We start from the raw sequence: 19,165 nt of genomic DNA, 5'->3' as shown, positions 1-19,165 counted from the left end.
GCTCCTATGACATGACACCGGCGATTTCTTCGCAGGCTCGCAGTATGAGTGTCTATAGTGTGAGGCGTCACACTGTAATATAACAAGCCTCCATCGCTCTATCAGACCCCTTCACACAGTCCAGCAAACGTTCTTGCTGCCTCTGATTTAGTTCCCGAGCTCTTTTGAAGTAGGCCAAGTTTCTCTGAACGTGGAATGGATGTTTCGTTTCCAAGTGCCTCTTCAGTTTGCTCGGCACCATGTTGATATTAGCTAACTTCTGCCGACAGATGATGCACTCAGGCTGAGTGCTGTTGACATCCCGGTCCAGGTAGCTTTCATGATATTGTCGATTGAGTGTTTTTTTCCTCTTTTCTTTAGATGGTGGGTCGTCCACATTAGTGGTATGTTGTTGTCTGCTCCGCTCAAGAAACCGATCCATTTTTATGTAGCATATTCTCCTTCACACTAACAGAGAGCCTTTGATGTGTCACACTCTAATATTTCCCACCATGCGCAAATGGCTAAAACGGGGTTCGCTTTGACAGATTAATTTTTTTGTAATGAATGTTTTATTTATATTTAGGCCAAAGCATATACGATCTATTGTTTCTATATTGTGAAATACGTGTGTAGTACAAAGTACCGATAAAGTAAATAAAATAATCATTAATAACCTTGTGTACAGTTAAATGCAATAGGCCTAATTGTTTCAAAATTCCACGGCACACCAGGATTTGTCCCACGGCACACGAGTGTGGTGCGGGGCAGCGTTTGGGAACCCCTGATCTAGAGGCATCTGGCACATATGGGTCTATTTAGCTTTAACATAATTATTTAATTATGTTTCTTCACTTACTGTGAAATGCATCTCATCTGAAAGAGAAGAATGTATCCTAAATTCTCTCCTCTTTTTAATTTGCTCACCTTTCAAACATACACAGATTCCCGGTTACAAATAGAGCCAACAGACAGACATGAGAAATGGAGAAATAAGTTCCTATTCATCTTATTAATGGGTGTAGAATTAATTACAGGGATACCCTCAATGTGTTTACTGGATTCATTCAAAGATGAAGTAGATTGGCATGCACATTTATTTCCAAGGGAAAATGTTATTTACTTTGAATCAGCAACATTTGTACACTGCATGCAAATCAGTTATTTCTATTCAAATGTTGGTATGAAAACAATGTGCACCGGTCCATCCTTCCATACTTTGTCATTTAGATCTGTATAAGTCGCTGAGAGAGCGAGTATTTGATACAAGAAAATAACAAGATGTCTGGATTTTCACCACGAAGGACTTGTTCTTCACCACTTTAACAAAACCCATTGTGCAGTCTTTTTATCTCCTTATGTTTGTCTTATGTCTGGAATGTTTTGAAAATTGATCAAATTGAGTTTTCGATTTAGATTATCGGAATCAAAAGCAGGATCGGCAATTCACCCATGTTTTCCCCTGATCCATCTACATGCGCGCCTCCAAAGAAAAAACAGAAACAGAAACACCAACACCAACGCCACAGTGCATCTGAGCCTGCAGCTCAAAAACAACACAGCGGAGCTTACTAGGAGATCACAGCTGTTGCCTTCCCCCGTCAATGATCTAAACAACAAACGTGTCGTTGACAGAAAAACTACAGTTCAGGATTTGGTGGCTTTTTGCAGGTGAAGAATTGTTACACCCAGAATATAAACACTATAGATGTGACCTATAATGATCTATAATCATTATAGGTCACACTGATAATATTTTATGAGTGTTGATATAATGCTTCAGAAAGCATTATGCATGTTTATATGAGTCTACTCGTGAAGAATTATGAATGTGATATAATTCACTTTGAATGTCCTCATAACGTACTATAGATGTGTTCTACCAAGTGTTAACAAAGAAAAAACTCAAATATAAGCAAATATAAGTAAAAACAAGAAATGTAATCATTGAACACAGGAACAATAATTAAAGTAGATGAAAACATAAACTATGGCTAGGAATACTATATTTGAAACTTCTGAAATGGTTTCTGGATAAAAAATTTTTTCGTACCTTTTGTTTTTGTATTTTATTTTTAATTGTCTTTGTATTGTTTTTTGTTTTGTACTTTTGATTTGCATCTTGTGCAACCTCGAACGATCCCATTATATTTCAAAGCTAAGTCACATTTCCCGAAGTTTGAATTAATTTATCTAAAATCTGCAAGGTAACAAAAGCCATGGTTGCAAATGTAGGAGGGATGTGGCGCTCTGAAGAACATTGTCCGACTCATCTTACCTTGAAATTTTTCTGTATAGAACAAAAAGAATACGATGGTCTTTTTTTCCAGCTCAAGGGCTTTGCAAGTGGCATTCGATTTTCAGTCAGGGTGGCGGATGAACATAAAGCATCTGCATCTGTTTGATCGTGTGGGTTGATTGGAGGATGCAGTTTGTGCTGTATGGCTGATGTGCTCAGACTTCTTGATTATCAAATATCATCTTTCCACCTCAATTGAGAGGGTTATATCACAATAACTTCCAAATGACAGATTTCACTACATACCAGACTGGTGTTGTTTCTCTCTGTGGGGCACAAAATTCCGAATCAGACAAGTTGTCTGTCACCACCACCCATCATCGTGTGTGTTGTCATGCACCATGATCACAATGGTGGTGCCCTGATTGTCTTTATCCTTTCCTTTCAACAGCACACATGCATGCATGCAGGTACGTATGTTATGTAAATCGAGTAGCTAACACAAACAGGAACGGTGGTACAGGATTGTTAGCTTCTTACTTTTTCAGTTTTTTATTAGCTTTTGTTTTTCTATTAGCTTTTGTGTATTATCAAGTTCATACAAAGAGTGTGTAGTTTTGTGCACCATTCTCGTGTTTTGGCTCCACAGACCAGTTTGTGTCCCTCATGTTTGTGGTTTACACAGATGTGACGGTGTGTGTCGGGACGTGTTTAGCAGATGCGCCTCTAGCAAGTGCATGACAGGCAGATTGGGTGGTTGGTTTGGATATTATACACACTGACACACTCGCTTGTGACATTTCTCTCTACAGGGAAAGGGTTGAGGGGGACACTATGGATCAGCCCTGGTTCATCTGTCCTTTTGTCCTTTTGTACATCATCTGCTGATTGTGTACACATCAACTAGCAGTTTTGAGTAATAACGCATAGTGACACGTTACTGTAATGTGATTACTTTTGAAGTATTATAACGGATTATCATTTCAGTTATTACATGACAGTTGCTAATCCCAGTAACTCTCTGTGACTTTGACATTTTGGGAGTTCATTTGTTTGCTGTTTTACTGGCACTTTGATGTGAGGGACGATCAGTTTCGTCTGCGTGTGTGCAGTACAGAGGCTGGTCAGGACGAGTTAGCTTGGTTTAGTGCTGGAAGTACGGAGAGGTAGCTTCTGCCAAAAGAGACGAGCATCATGCCCTCAAATGATGCTTAAGTTTTCCTATTTACATGTAATGTATTCTAAGTCTTTGAATGTCTCTTAGTCTCTAATGTTAGTTCAGAGTTGGAGTGTTTGTGAAGCCCACAGCTTCAATACAAGGAGAGGACGTCGGGGGAGCCGTGTGCAGCCACTGGGACTAAACGAGCTGTAAACACAGAACTATCAAACCAAAATGTCTTGTTTCATATTTTTTCATGAATTCAATTTAGAGTTGTTATAAGGAAGTCAGACCTGAGTAACACAATAAAGTAACAAATAACTTTTTGTGGTGCGTGCTTAGTTAGGTAATGTCATTATTGTTGTCATTTAAGTATGACTAATTACATTTATCAAGTAACTTGCCAAAAACGACTTCATGAAAGAAAGGGAAAGGAAAGGAGAGACCCTGCCTGGAGGAAGCCCGGGGTCCCCGTCTGGAGCCAAGCCCAGAGGGAGGGCCCGACAGCGAGCGCCTGGTGGCCGGGTTTGCCACGGAGCCCGGTCGGGCACAGCCCGAAGAAGCTACGTGGTGCCTCCCATCCATCCATCCTGTGGGCCCACCACTCATGGGAAAAAACGCTGGGGTCGGGTGCGCTGTCACACGGGTGGCAGTGATGGTCAGGGACCTCGACGGACCAGACCCGGGCAGCAGAGGCTGGCTCTGGGGACGTGGAACGTCACCTCTCTGTGGGGGAAGGAGCCGGAACTAGTGCGGGAGGTGGATCGCTACCAGTTGGATCTGGTGGGGCTTACCTCCACGCACAGTCTTGGCTCTGGAACCGTACTCCTGGATAGGGGTGGACTCTATTCTTCTCCGGAGTTGCCCAAGGTGTGAGACGTCGGGCCGGGGTGGGGATACTCACTAGCCCCCGGCTGAGCGCCGCTACGTTGGAGTTTATCCCGGTGGACGAGAGGGTCGCCTCCCTACGCCTTCGGGTTATGGGGGGGAAAACTCTGACTGTTGTTTGTGCCTATGCCCCAAACCGCAGTTCTGACTCCGTAGTCTTGCTGGGAGACTTCAACGCACACGTGGGAAACGATGGAGACACCTGGAGAGGCGTGATTGGGAGGAAGGTCCTCCCTGATCTAAACCCGAACGGTCGTTTGTTGTTGGACTTCTGTGCTAGTCATGGAATGGCCATAACAAACACCATGTTCGAACATAAGGATGCTCATAAGTGCACGTGGTACCAGAGCACCCTAGGCCAAAGGTCAATGATCGATTTCGTAATCGTATCATCTGATCTGAGGCCGCATGTTTTGGACACTCGGGTGAAGAGAGGGGCGGAGCTGTCGACTGATCACCATCTGGTGGTGAGTTGGATCAAGGGGTGGGGGAAGACTCTGGACAGACCTGGTAAACCCAAACGGGTAGTGCGGGTGAACTGGGAACGTCTGGAGGAAGCCCCTGTCCTGGGGATCTTTAACTCACACCTCCGGCGGAGCTTTTCAGCCATCCCTGTGGAGGTTGGGGGCATTGAACCTGAGTGGGCGATGTTCAAAACCTCTATTGCTGAAGCTGCGATGATGAGCTGTGGTCTCAAGGTCTTAGGTGCCTCAAGGGGCGGTAACCCTCGAACACCGTGGTGGACCCCGGTGGTCAGGGAAGCCGTCCGACTGAAGAAGGAGTCCTTCCGGGTTATGTTATCCGGGAGGACTCCGGAAACAGTTGCAGGGTATCGAAGGACTAGAAGGGCGGCAGCTTCTGCCGTGTCAGAGGCAAAGCAGCGGGTGTGGGAGAAGTTCGGAGAAACTATGGAGAAGGACTTTCGGTCGGGACCAAGGTGCTTCTGGAAAACCATCCGGCACCTCAGGAGGGGGAAACGAGGAACCATCCAAGCTGTGTACAGCAAGGGTGGGACCCTGCTGACTTCAACTGAGAAGGTTATCGGCCGCTGGAAGGAGCACTTTGAGGAACTCCTGAATCCGACTAACACGCCCTCTATGGTTGAGGCAGAGCTGGAAGCTGATGGGGGATCATCGTAAATTTCCCTGATGGAAGTCACTGAGGTAGTCAAACAGTGTGGTAGTCCACAGTGGCAAAGCCGCAGGGGTTGATGAGATCCGTCCAGAAATGCTGAAGGCTTTGGGTGTTGAGGGGCTGTCTTGGTTGACACGCCTCGTCAACATTGCGTGGAAGTCTGGGACAGTGCCTAGGGGTTGGCAGACCGGGGTGGTGGTTCCCCTATTTAAAAAGGGGAACCAGAGAGTGTGTGCCAACTACAGGGGTATCACACTTCTCAGCCTCCCTGGTAAAGTCTACTCCAAGGTACTGGAAAGGAGGGTTCGGCCGGTAGTCGAACCTCTGATTGAAAAGGAACAATGCGGATTCCGTCCTGGTCGTGGAACAACAGACCAACTCTTTACTCTTGCAAGGATCCTGGAGGGGGCCTGGGAGTACGCCCATCCGGTCTACATGTGTTTTGTGGATCTGGAGAAGGCGTATGACCGGGTCCCCCGGGTGATACTGTGGGAGGTGCTGCGGGAGTATGGGGTGAGGGGGTCACTTTTGAGGGCCATCCAATCCCTGTACGCCCAAAGCGAGAGTTGTGTCCGGATACTCGGCAGTAAGTCGGACTCGTTTCCCGTGAATGTTGGCCTCCGACAGGGCTGCGCTTTATCACCAATCCTGTTCGTGATTTTCATGGATAGGATATCGAGGCGTAGTCGTGGAGGAGAGGGGTTGCAGTTCGGTGACCTGAGGATCTCATCGCTGCTCTTTGCAGATGATGTGGTCCTTATGGCCTCATCGGTCTGTGACCTTCAACAGTCACTGGATCGGTTCGCAGCCGAGTGTGCAGCGGTTGGGATGAGGATCAGCACCTCCAAATCTGAGGCCATGGCTCTCAGCAGGAAACCGGTGGATTGCCTACTCCGGGTAGGGAATGAGCCATTACCCCAAGTAAAGGAGTTCAAGTACCTCGGGGTCTTGTTCGCGAGTGAGGGGACAATGGAGCGAGAGATTGGCCGGAGAATCGGAGCAGCGGGGGCGGTATTACAGTCACTTTACCGCACCGTTGTGACGAAAAGAGAGCTGAGCCAGAAGGCAAAGCTCTCAATCTACCGGTCGATCTTCGTTCCTACCCTCTCCTATGGTCATGAAGGCTGGGTCATGACTGAAAGAACGAGATCACGGGTACAAGCGGCCGAAATGGGTTTTCTCAGACGGGTGGCTGGCGTCTCCCTTAGAGATAGGGTGAGAAGCTCAGCCATCCGTGAGAGACTCGGAGTAGAGCCGCTGCTCCTTTACGTTGAAAGGAGCCAGTTGAGGTGGTTCGGGCATCTAGTAAGGATGCCACCTGGGCGCCTCCCTAGGGAGGTGTTCCAGGCACGTCCAGCTGGGAGGAGACCCCGGGGAAGACCCAGGACTCGGTGGAGAGATTATATCTCCTCACTGGCCTGGGTACGCCTCAGGATCCCCCAGTCGGAGCTGGAGGATGTGGCCCGGAGAAGGGAAGATTGGGGTTCCTTACTGGAGCTGCTGCCCCCGCGACCCGATCCCGGATAAGCGGTAGACGATGGATGGATGGATGAAGGAACTTGCCTCAGATGCAGCCGAACGCTTCAATATTTTAGGATAATAACCTTATTCAATTTGTTGCTGAGAGTCAGTTGAGAAGATTGATACCACTCTCATGTCTGTAAAGTACAGAGAGCAAGCCTTTGTCCGAAGACAGATGTCAGGCTATATGTTCTCCTCTCGTCTTTATGCTAAGCTAAGCTAACCGATAAATGGCTACATTTGTATCGCACTTTTATCCAAAGAGCTTTGCAAGGTTTTTGACGTACAAACTGACACACTCACACAGGCCAGGTCGAAAAGATATATATTTTTTAATGCCAAAAATATCCATTCCAGCCTGCATAAACCCCCAGCAGGTTACATGATGTAATATACTGCATGTTCTACTTATTAACTTGTTTGTGTGTGTGCGCTGGCAGGGGAATGTGCTCTCTCCTTGTTTCCATAGGAGAGAGGATGTGTGTTGGAGCAATGCAAGGCTGAAGGACAATATATAGCTCGCAGGATATCTGTGGTAAAAGTAAAGCATTTTTATGGAGGAGTCCAGGGAGCACATGGCTGAGGATTTAGGGTCTGGCTCTTGGCATTCTCCACGGGACACTGAGAATGGTATGTACTGGCCAAGCCTTCCTCTTCCCATGTGCTCTCCCTCCCTCTATCTCCTTCTTTCGCACACTCCTCGTGTTCACACACAAGTTTTACGACGCTCATCTGGGTTCATCCGCAACCGCCACTGGACACTTCAGATGCAGCGGTTGCCATTATTTAATCTTATCTCAGTTAGAAATACTGCCTGATTCTGAATGTAGTCAAAGATCGCTCGGACCATCTGCCAGTGGCTCGGCAGCATCCAAACGTCTTTCCAGCCCAGATGTCTCCTAAGTGGTGACGATTTGAGCGTATTATCAGTGCTGGGAACCAAACTATCTTCACTATTTTAATGTGAGAACCAGGAAGCTGCTGTGTTTTCTACATGCAGTGAAAACACTTAATGAACAGATACTATGGGAGGTTACAGGCTGACATACAAAACAGTGCAGGTCATAGAGTTATTTGTGTTTGTAGTGATACAGGAGCATGTGTGATCTATTAAAAAGAGTTTTGATCAGCTATTGTTCAACCTGAAGTGCTCATAGAAGACATGGGACTGACATTTGTCTCTGTTGGACCCTCATCTGCTGTCTGATCTCCCATATGAGACAGGAAACAAGATGGTCAGATAATTCTCCCCCGAGGAAAGCAAAATAAAAATAAAAGTCCACTTCTGATATGTCGGTTTGCAGAATGCAGAGTTATAAAGTAGACGAGTGGGGTGAAGGACAAGGAGAACCCAGAACAGGAAGAGAGACAGAGAGAGATGAGAAGAAAATAAAAAATAGATGGCTCTTGCTCTGTTTGTGAGGCATGACATCTGCTGAAGGAGCAGATTCTGGGTCACCTCCATCACCTATACCTCCGTTAATCATAACACAAAGCTTCCCACGCTTGCATGCACAAACACACAAACACACCCGCACACACACACACACCCGCACTCACACACACGCACGCACGCATGCACACACACACACACACACACACACACACACACACACACACACACACACACACACACACACACACACACACACACACACACACACACACACACTCTTGGGACTGTCACTGGTCCCAAGTAAACCTAATCTGCTTTAACTACTGTCACTGAAGCGGACAGAAAGCTGAGCAGAGAGCTGTATGAGGGCCCTTAAAGGACATAAATCAAATTTGTGTACATGGCTTCATGACTCTGGATAAGATTCAAAGGGTCAGTTCACTAAATATTAAACCCAATATGAAACTAAAACCTGACTTATATTGTGCCCTTATTTGCTAGGCGCTACACTCTTAATTTAAGAGACACTAGAGATGCATCACTGCGACTCAAATAGCTGGATTTGTGACAACGTGGTCGATCTATTCAATGCAATTCTTTTTTTATGTATTACACACATTATATACTGGATTTTTTTTTTTTTTACCAATGTGTTGCTGCATTTAAAATGTTTACACTTGTATTTGTAATTCCGGTTAATTTTGAAGATTTTTTTACCAAGGTGTACCATTTATCATTTTAATTATAAATGACAATTCAGCAAATTTATGAAAGTATTTGTTACATTTGGTTGAAGGTTAGAAAAGCAATGTTTAAGTCAAGCATGATGTTGCCAGTACAAGAATGAACGCAGTCACTTTCACGCAGTAATGCACACAGCTCATTAATTAAACCCTGGTATCGGATTGTTACTTGGTAAAGGCCTAAAATAGTCGAATCGGCGCATTGATTTCACATTCAAAATAAGAGCCCCAACCCTTATAACAAGTAATGAGACAAATAATGACACTACTTAGAGGCTTATTGATTTAAACAACTTCATTGAGAGGTGCTCATGGAAGGTAGCATGGACAGCATAACCTTAGTGATAACCTTAATGATGACGGGGAACGCTCTGCTTTCCTGATACACTTCATTATCGCTCATTTGATCGTACGAGATCCTTGATGTGTGATTAGTAGTAGTTATTAGATTTTCAAAGGATTTGCTGTCACACATTTCTACTCTACTTCCTTCTGCCTGTCCGTCTCTGTGTTTTTCCCAAGGACAAACATACATATTGTGCACTTAAAAGGAAATGTGTGGGAGGAGAGAGGCAGGGACTTTCTTCTGACACAAAGATACAGAGTGAAAAAGAAAATGAAAGGAGGTACACTCTGAGCTTGTGAAGAGGATGACAACTATGAATGAAAGGGACTGACAGAGTGACGCGATTCATGCATTCTGCAAAGTGGTGATTCAAAATAAAGGATAAAGTGAAGTATTGTTGTCAGGAATGTTTAATTCATTGGGCTCATATGCTTATCATTTGCATTATAAGCTAAAAGTGCCACCTCTTTCTCCCTTAGAAATGTGTGTGTGTGTGTGTGTGTGTGTGTGTGTGTGTGTGTGTGTGTGTGTGTACAATGCAAACAATGGCTCAGTGTGTTTAGGCGCATGCAACTGTTAGAATGACCACAAACACACAGAAAGAGACGGCAGTGTGCGGCTTCCAGTTATTTTGATGTACATGAACGGTGCAATATTCAGGAATATTGCTAAGGAACAAGCCGTGACTCACACAGGCTGATTGTGCTCATTCAAATCAGTGAGCATGGTTATGCAGATATTTTCTCGCTTGCTTTTCTTGTACCTATCTCTGGCTTTGTCTTTCTCCTTGATCACACAGACAAACAAACACAAAGCTCTGTATTTATCATATGATTACGAGGGACAGGGACGTCCAGAGCAGATATTTAGAAGAAGGATGCGAGCATTGGCTCAGTAATGGCCCGAAGTTCAAAGAAAGGTTCCTCTGAATGAATGAATGAAAATGAATTGTTCAAACCAGAACCTAAAAGCATTTTTGAACTAAAGATCCATGTTGTAGCATGACTGTTGGGTAAAACCTAACACCAATAGAGGTTTGGCTCGTGATGTCACGTAGGCGGAAGAGTGGCAGCGTTAGCATTCAGCTTGAATGGCGAGAAAACACAAAAACACATCTAGAAAATGGGAAAGAGCTGTTGTAAGTTGACTGTACAAATAGATTCAACAAGAGCTAGGAGCTATCTTTTTTACGGACTGCCGAAAGCTAAAGAAAATACAGGCAATTTGCAGAAACAACTGGAATCAAGACGGCGAAACGTGGATTTGCGGTTGCCATTGTGTGTCAAAAACTCTTACCTTATATACTGTATTGACTACTCATTAATTAAATATTTATATTCTGTGTAACTAACGTTTCACATAGTGTTAGCTACGAACAAAGCTAGCTTACATCCATCCATCCATCGTCTACCGCTTATCCGGGATCGGGTCGCGGGGGCAGCAGCTCCAGTAAGGAACCCCAATCTTCCCTTCTCCGGGCCACATCCTCCAGCTCCGACTGGGGGATCCTGAGGCGTTCCCAGGCCAGTGAGGAGATATAATCTCTCCACCGAGTCCTGGGTCTTCCCCGGGGTCTCCTCCCAGCTGGACGTGCCTGGAACACCTCCCTAGGGAGGCGCCCAGGTGGCATCCTTACTAGATGCCCGAACCACCTCAACTGGCTCCTTTCAACGTAAAGGAGCAGCGGCTCTACTCCGAGTCTCTCACGGATGGCTGAGCCTCTCACCCTATCTCTAAGGGAGACGCCAGCCACCCGTCTGAGAAAACCCATTTCGGCCGCTTGTACCCGTGATCTCGTTCTTTCGGTCATGACCCAGCCTTCATGACCATAGGTGAGGGTAGGAACGAAGATCGACCGGTAGATTGAGAGCTTTGCCTTCTGGCTCAGCTCTCTTTTCGTCACAACGGTGCGGTAAAGTGACTGTAATACCGCCCCCGCTGCTCCGATTCTCCGGCCAATCTCTCGCTCCATTGTCCCCTCACTCGCGAACAAGACCCCGAGGTACTTGAACTCCTTCACTTGGGGTAATGGCTCATTCCCTACCCGGAGTAGGCAATCCACCGGTTTCCTGCTGAGAGCCATGGCCTCAGATTTGGAGGTGCTGATCCTCATCCCAACCGCTTCACACTCGGCTGCGAACCGATCCAGTGACTGTTGAAGGTCACAGACCGATGATGCCATAAGGACCACATCATCTGCAAAGAGCAGCGATGAGATCCTCAGGTCACCGAACTGCAACCCCTCTCCTCCACGACTACGCCTCGATATCCTATCCATGAAAATCACGAACAGGATTGGTGATAAAGCGCAGCCCTGGCGGAGGCCAACATTCACAGGAAACGAGTCCGACTTACTGCCGAGTATCCGGACACAACTCTCGCTTTGGGCGTACAGGGATTGGATGGCCCTCAAAAGTGACCCCCTCACCCCATACTCCCGCAGCACCTCCCACAGTATCACCCGGGGGACCCGGTCATACGCCTTCTCCAGATCCACAAAACACATGTAGACCGGATGGGCGTACTCCCAGGCCCCCTCCAGGATCCTTGCGAGAGTGAAGAGTTGGTCCGTTGTTCCACGACCAGGACGGAATCTGCATTGTTCCTCTTCAATCAGAGGTTCGACTACCGGCCGAACCCTCCTTTCCAGTACCTTGGAGTAGACTTTACCAGGGAGGCTGAGAAGTGTGATACCCCTGTAGTTGGCACACACTCTCTGGTCCCCCTTTTTAAATAGGGGGACCACCACCCCGGTCTGCCAACCCCTAGGCACTGTCCCAGACTTCCACGCAATGTTGACGAGGAGTGTCAACCAAGACAGCCCCTCAACACCCAAAGCCTTCAGCATTTCTGGACGGATCTCATCAACCCCTGCGGCTTTGCCACTGTGGAGTTGTTTGACTACCTCAGTGACTTCCATCAGGGAAATTGACGATGATCCCCCATCAGCTTCCAGCTCTGCCTCAGGTCAGATGATACGATTACGAAATCGATCATTGACCTTTGGCCTAGGGTGCTCTGGTACCACGTGCACTTATGAGCATCCTTATGTTCGAACATGGTGTTTGTTATGGCCATTCCATGGCTAGCACAGAAGTCCAACAACAAACGACCGTTCGGGTTTAGATCAGGGAGGCCCTTCCTCCCAATCACGCCTCTCCAGGTGTCTCCATCGTTTCCCACGTGTGCGTTGAAGTCTCCCAGCAAGACTACGGAGTGCCCTACTGGAGCCCCCTGCAGGGCTCCATTCAGGGTCTCCAAGAAGGCCGAATACTCAGAACTGCGGTTTGGGGCATAGGCACAAACAACAGTCAGAGTTTTCCCCCCCATAACCCGAAGGCGTAGGGAGGCGACCCTCTCGTCCACCGGGATAAACTCCAACGTAGCGGCGCTCAGCTGGGGGCTAGTGAGTATCCCCACCCGGCCCGACGCCTCACACCTTGGGCAACTCCGGAGAAGAATAGAGTCCAACCCCTATCCAGGAGTACGGTTCCAGAGCCAAGACTGTGCGTGGAGGTAAGCCCCACCAGATCCAACTGGTAGCGATCCACCTCCCGCACTAGTTCCGGCTCCTTCCCCCACAGAGAGGTGACGTTCCACGTCCCCAGAGCCAGCCTCTGCTGCCCGGGTCTGGTCCGTCGAGGTCCCTGACCATCACTGCCACCCATGTGACAGCGCACCCGACCCCAGCGTTTTTTCCCATGAGTGGTGGGCCCACAGGATGGATGGATGGGAGGCACCACGTAGCTTCTTCGGGCTGTGCCCGACCGGGCTCCGTGGCAAACCCGGCCACCAGGCGCTCGCTGTCGGGCCCTCCCTCTGGGCCTGGCTCCAGACGGGGGCCCCGGGCTTCCTCCGGGCAGGGTCTCTCCTTTCCTTTCCCTTTCTTTCATGAAGTCGTTTTTGAAGCTAGCTTACAGTTTTCTAAATAAAAAGGTTTAGTAAAATATATCATCTTTTTAATAAAATAATACGTGTACAAGCCTGTCCACATATAACCGGAACATCCATTGTCGACTGTCTATATTTTAAGAACATAATCGTTTTTTTTACTCCCGGTTTTGCAGATTCTCCTAACGGCAGCCATGTTGCAGGATATTGATCTTCACCTTTTGCCACTCAATCCGTCTGGAAAATAACGAAAGAGTTTTGTTTTTTTATTTAGGAAACTTTCACAGCCTTTTGGTTCTTATTTAAAAAACCCTCTAGAATTAGTTTTTTAAAGGCAGTCATCAAGCAAGGCATATTATTTTTCACTCCTGGAAAAAGATGAGATACTGAAGCACTACACACTTACTGATAAGTTCACCCAAAAGCAGCAAAACTAGGATTTAATGGATGTTTCCAGGATAGTATCAGGTTGTTTTGGCCAGAGATTTACACAGGCTGCAAAAGGCATTAGGACATCGTCATTCCACAGCATGCTGGAGTGTGTGTGAGTGTGTGTGAGTGTGTGCGTGTGTGTAATGTAAAACCTGCCTGAGAGGTCGATAAGGCTATCAGTTTGAGACAGTCCTGTTATTATCCGCTGTCCTCTTCTCAGTATTGTGGTTAACTCAAAACAGACACACAGGCGCTGCCAGAGGCACACATGTTCACACACACACACACACACAGACACACACACACACACACATGTTCACACACACACACACACACACACACACACGCACACACACACGCACACACACACGCACAAACTTACACGAATGCACTCGTAAGCCCAGCGTCCATGGAAATCAAGTAAATCTCTGCTCTCTGTTCATATGAGATGAAATTACATAAACTGTAGATTACAAAGATCCTATTTAACCCAAAAATACATGTTGGATCAAAAGTGATCCGACTTTCAATTGATTATTTTATTCATAAGGCTGCATAATTTATATATGATGACCAAAACATTATTTTTTTGTTATTACAGTAATCATAACAGTTTTATTTTAGAACAACTCATAACTTCATACTCAATTAACATTTCATTCTAGATTTCTAGTTTAAAAAACAACAACCCAGAAACGAAGCGGACTCTTCCACTCCATTTTCACACTTTTTACTTAGAGAAAAGTATAATATTGCTGATATTGTCAACAAATCAAATGAATTAACCAAAGCCAACAATGTGACAGTTAGTGTACCAATACTTTCTGACCTCTGTGGCGCTCAGCACTAAGCCCGTTAGTTCCTACTTTTATTTATATTTTAGTGTCTCTTTTAAAAATGCTCAGTACCTTGTAAAACAGCTGGACACTAGGGTTTTGCCAAAATGTACTCAAACTGAAGTATATTGTGAATTTATTAGAAACCATTTTCAGCTGCGAATGAACACATGCTTGATTCTAGTGAGTATTTACAGCAGCAGGACATTTTATGTGCGATTGATTGTAAATAAACCTGCCTGTGTTCATTATAAGGAAGGGACATGTCACCCAGTACAACACTGTGGCTCACTGATGTGTTTTTAGCACGTTTTGTACAACAATAGAGATTTATGGCACAGAGCAATACAATATATCAGACTTGGGATACACAGAAAAGAATCATGCATTCTTGGGTTACTTGAATCCATAGCTGCCCTGATAAGGCTCCATAATCTAATTCATATTAATATCATTCACAGAGAAAATATTCCGCCTATTTCTTTATAAATATATTTCATCACAAATGTTTTTCACCCTGGTACAGTTTAATCTACCTGCAGGAGCATGTAACCTGTCCGTCTGTTCTTCGACTTCCCATCTTGCTGCTCAGTTGATAAGGGCTGCATGTGATCGTAAAGGGAGGGTTATTACTATAACGCCACAAGAGAAAAGTTCTGTTGCAGGAAGAAAAACAGCAGCAGTTCGAAGTATGGGGGGTTTGCTCTGTTTCAAAATGAAGGTGCTAATCTCTGTGCTGTGATAACACGACAGGCTATCGATGTTCGGTTTAAATCTCTGTGAGGTGCAGCAGATCAATGCCATGGACACAAACACACAGAAACACACACATCATCATCAGGGCCCTTCAACAGGAGCACAGAGACCGGAACAGAGTGGAATTTGAAACGTTTTAGCCAAAAATGTTTCCATGGTCAAGGTGTTTTTTGCAGAAACGTTTCAGATTTCGTTTTGTTCTCCAACTTCGTGGGTGAAGACGGTCAACGGGTGTCGCAGGAAATACGAAGATCCAACACGTAAAATCTTCTAGCTGTTCACTGTAATAGTGCTGCTGCTGTAGATGTGAGGCTCAGCACACATACACAACTTTGTTCTTCATGATGACATCATCTTCACCTCTGACCCACTTCCCCCTGCTGTCCAATCCTGTTATTGAATCATCTGCTGAGCTCACCGGATACTTTTGTGCTTCAATTTCGCAGTAAATGTCCTGAAAAATGTTGCATAGTGGAAGAGTCCGCTATGTAAAGCACGTATGTGTGTGTGTGTGTGTGTATGTGTGTGTATGTGTGTGTGTGTGTGTGTGTGTGTGTGTGCGCAGTCAGTATATCACTGATTGTCGCTTGTTTTTTTTCTTTTCATTGATTCTCGATACTTTCATTATTTCACTCCATCTCTCTTTCAGTTGCAGTTCAAAAGACGCCCAACACACACACACACACACACACACACACACACACACACACACACACACACACACACACACACACACACACACACACACACACTCTCACTAACAAGCTCCTCCATATCGTGTGTGTGTAGGCCACATGTGTCGGGCCTCCTCTGTGTTCTGGTCCCCACCCACCCCCATCCTCCCAGCATCAGTGGGATGTCCCAGGTGTGTCTCCTCTTGGCCTTGCTTATGCTCTGCAGATGCACAAAGGTACGACTCCCTGCCTGTCCCTCTTTTTCACACACCCACATACAGACTGAGATGTGTCCTTGATCTAGATGAAGGGGAGAAAAAGGCTGTGATTGTGTTGCTGACACTTGACATGAAGCTTCAGGAAGTTTCCTCTTCCTGCAGGTCTCCTCTACTAACTCCCTGGTGCTTGTGAAGGAGCAGTGGAGCGGCTACAAAAACCAGTGCCTGGACTACCTCAACGCCACGCCCCCCGCCACAGGTGAGTCTTTCTCCTCCCAGCATGAGCTTGTGTCTGCAGGAATATGAAGCTCTGCTCTCTTCTGCAGGGCTGGTGTGTAACAGGACCTTTGACCTGTACGCCTGCTGGCCTGATGGACTCCCGGGAACAACCGTCAATGTCTCCTGCCCATGGTTCCTGCCCTGGTACCACAAAGGTAGGTGTGTTTAAAGAATACTTCCGAATAAAAAAAAAAACTAGAATAGTCTTGATGAATTGAAGTAAATGGCAAAACTATATCAAAACATCCATCATATGCTCACTACTTTCCAAACAAATGCTTTTTGTGTTGCTAAAACCTCACTATTTAATGCACTTCTGCATAAATAACCTCACGCTTGTGTAGGCGCGCTACACGTCTGGACAAATCCGAAGTGTTAAAGTTTGTAAACTGATGTTTTCATATAGTTTTGCTGTTGATAAACGTAGCCTACATTTACCTCAATAATCAAGACTTTTGTCCATTTTTGGATTCTTCGTTTTTCTTCACAAATACAGGGAAGCACAGGCTGAGTCATTGATATGCAAAATGATCATTTTGGGGTGCAAATATATCGAGTGCAAATACATTAAATGTAAACATCAGTAAGGTACAAAAAACAAATGTTCACAATGCTAGAAATGTAAACAGGTTAACGGTAAGTGTCATAAATATAATTAAAACAATAATGCAATATGTCTTGAATTAAAATGAGTAATTCCAAAAGCTGTGTGCAGAAATATTCCCCTTTTTCAAACTAGAGCTCCTCTTTAAAACACCTGCATGAGAAGTGCACTACTGGATGTGAGAGCTTGTCTAACCTGCTACTGTACTTAATCCTTGTTGTACTTGTTGAAGTGCTGACGAGAGTTTGTTTGAGAAATTTAAGGAACATGATGTGAGAGTAGAACGAGCTCTTTCAAGTTCTGTGGACTGAATGGAAATTGCTTTGCATATGTCCTTGTCATTCAGTGAGATGAAAGGAACCGTATGTTTGAAGAGTGCTCTCCTGAGTCGTGTACAGCGGTTTCAGAGAGTGGATAAGTTGTTAATTGTGTGTGATAAATATCAGTCGGCTATCACTCTCACTATCAACCTGAGAGTAGTGTTAAGACTTTCTGAAACGTTTTTGTCTCAGCTAGATAACAGCATGAAGGGCCAAGATTTGATCTGCAGCGTAGTTTGGAAGCAGTTAATAGGTGTGAAGGTGAGCTTGTCTCTATTATCTCCTGTGGACTAGCAGCCTGGCAGGGGATTCTCACTGTCCTCTCCAGGAAGTGTGGAGCGTCAAACCACCTCTTCTACCTCTGCTTTTACTTGTTAGTGTAAAGTCACCTGGGGATCTGGGAAGCTGTGATGGATATTTATTTTATATTTCTTTATGGTAGTATAGACAAAATGTTTTCACTGTTTTAATTACAATCTTCTGCAGATTTATCAATAATAAAACAAGTTAGTCACAACCACGCACATCATAGATAGCGACTTAATTGCCCTGTTCAGGTTACATTTTAAGCACGGTTGAGTAGGATTCATATTTATTATGTGTTTTTGATTTAATCTCAATCTGCAGGACAATAACAAAGAAAAATAAATCAAAACATTTCTTTGTTGAGAAATAGAACATTTTGTCGGAATAATTTGACATTTTAGAAAATATCCTTATTTGCGTTCTTGTTGAGAGTTCGGTGAGAGGATGTCTGTACGGTAAACATGACGCTACAGCTAGCTAGCTTAGATTAGCACAAAGACTGGACAATTGCTCTGTCTGAACAAAAGGTAACACGATCCACCTGACGGGACCTCTAAAGCTCACTTATCAACTCTTTCCTGACAGAGCAGTTGCCAGGCAACCAGCAGAGACTCCAGGAAATAGAGCAGCACATGCACATTTCTGTACGGGTTAAACAACGGGGAGTTGACGTGTTAATGGAGAGCATAAGATGTGTTGCTTTTATTTGACCTTTTCGATCGAGAAAGGCTAGCTATTTTCCTGTTTCCAGTCTTTGTGCTAAGCTAAGTGTTGCTGGCTGTAGCTTCATGCTAACCGTACAGACAAGAGAGTAAATGGATTTAAATGTACTCAGCGAACTCACTAGCTTTTTATGGAGCTTTAGTCAAAGATTGAACTGTTTCCAAGGTCAAGAACGAACTTTAATGATCGACAATATTGGTTTGTTTCAGATAAGATAATGTTAATAAATATAATTAGTCAGCGACTTCTGCGAAGTGGGAGGGACACAAGCCATCCTAATGTAAACTGTCCTAATGTGTGTCTCCCAGTCCCGCAGGGTCTGGTCTACAGAGTCTGCAGTGAAGAGGGTCAATGGGCACAAAAGAATACCAGCGAATGTGAGGACGACCCTGGTGAGGTGTGTTTATACAGTACAGTGTGTTTGTGTGCGTCTGTAAAAGTGTGTGTGCGTCTGTAAAAGTGTGTGTGCGTGTGTAACAGTTTGAAGCCGACAGATGGTTGGTTGATATTGTTAATGTGACACAATCTGAAAATACTCACCATGTGAAAATAATCCCATCTGTTCAAATATTCTTAAGGAATATTTGTAACATAATTTGTGCCAGATTTAATCTGTGTGTGTGTGTGTGTGTGTGTGTGTGTGTGTGTGTGTGTGTGTGTGTGTGTGTGTGTGTGTGTGTGTGTGTCTGTGTGTGTGTGTGTGTGTGTGTATGTGTGTGTG

General features: G+C 45.3%; 1 protein-coding gene across 2 annotated transcripts in view; it reads left to right on the top strand.

Moving 5' to 3' along the window:
* gcgrb (glucagon receptor b) overlaps positions 1 to 19,165 on the top strand; it is a 56,120-nt gene that overhangs the window by 24,222 nt on the left and 12,733 nt on the right. Inside the window, exons 2-5 of one of the 2 annotated variants that reach the window (XM_029433927.1) lie at positions 16,110 to 16,230; positions 16,375 to 16,471; positions 16,539 to 16,646; positions 18,753 to 18,841. In XM_029433927.1, the coding sequence (XP_029289787.1) occupies positions 16,177 to 16,230; positions 16,375 to 16,471; positions 16,539 to 16,646; positions 18,753 to 18,841 (348 nt within the window). In that variant the 5' untranslated portion in view covers positions 16,110 to 16,176. Of the gene's footprint in view, positions 1 to 16,109; positions 16,231 to 16,374; positions 16,472 to 16,538; positions 16,647 to 18,752; positions 18,842 to 19,165 lie in introns of those variants that run through there. The other variant, XM_029433935.1, reaches the window with a different exon arrangement.

Source organism: Cottoperca gobio, chromosome 1 (genome assembly GCF_900634415.1).
Source record: "Cottoperca gobio chromosome 1, fCotGob3.1, whole genome shotgun sequence".
Taxonomy (NCBI): Eukaryota; Metazoa; Chordata; class Actinopteri; order Perciformes; family Bovichtidae; genus Cottoperca; species Cottoperca gobio.
This window is presented reverse-complemented; position numbering and strand designations above follow the sequence as displayed.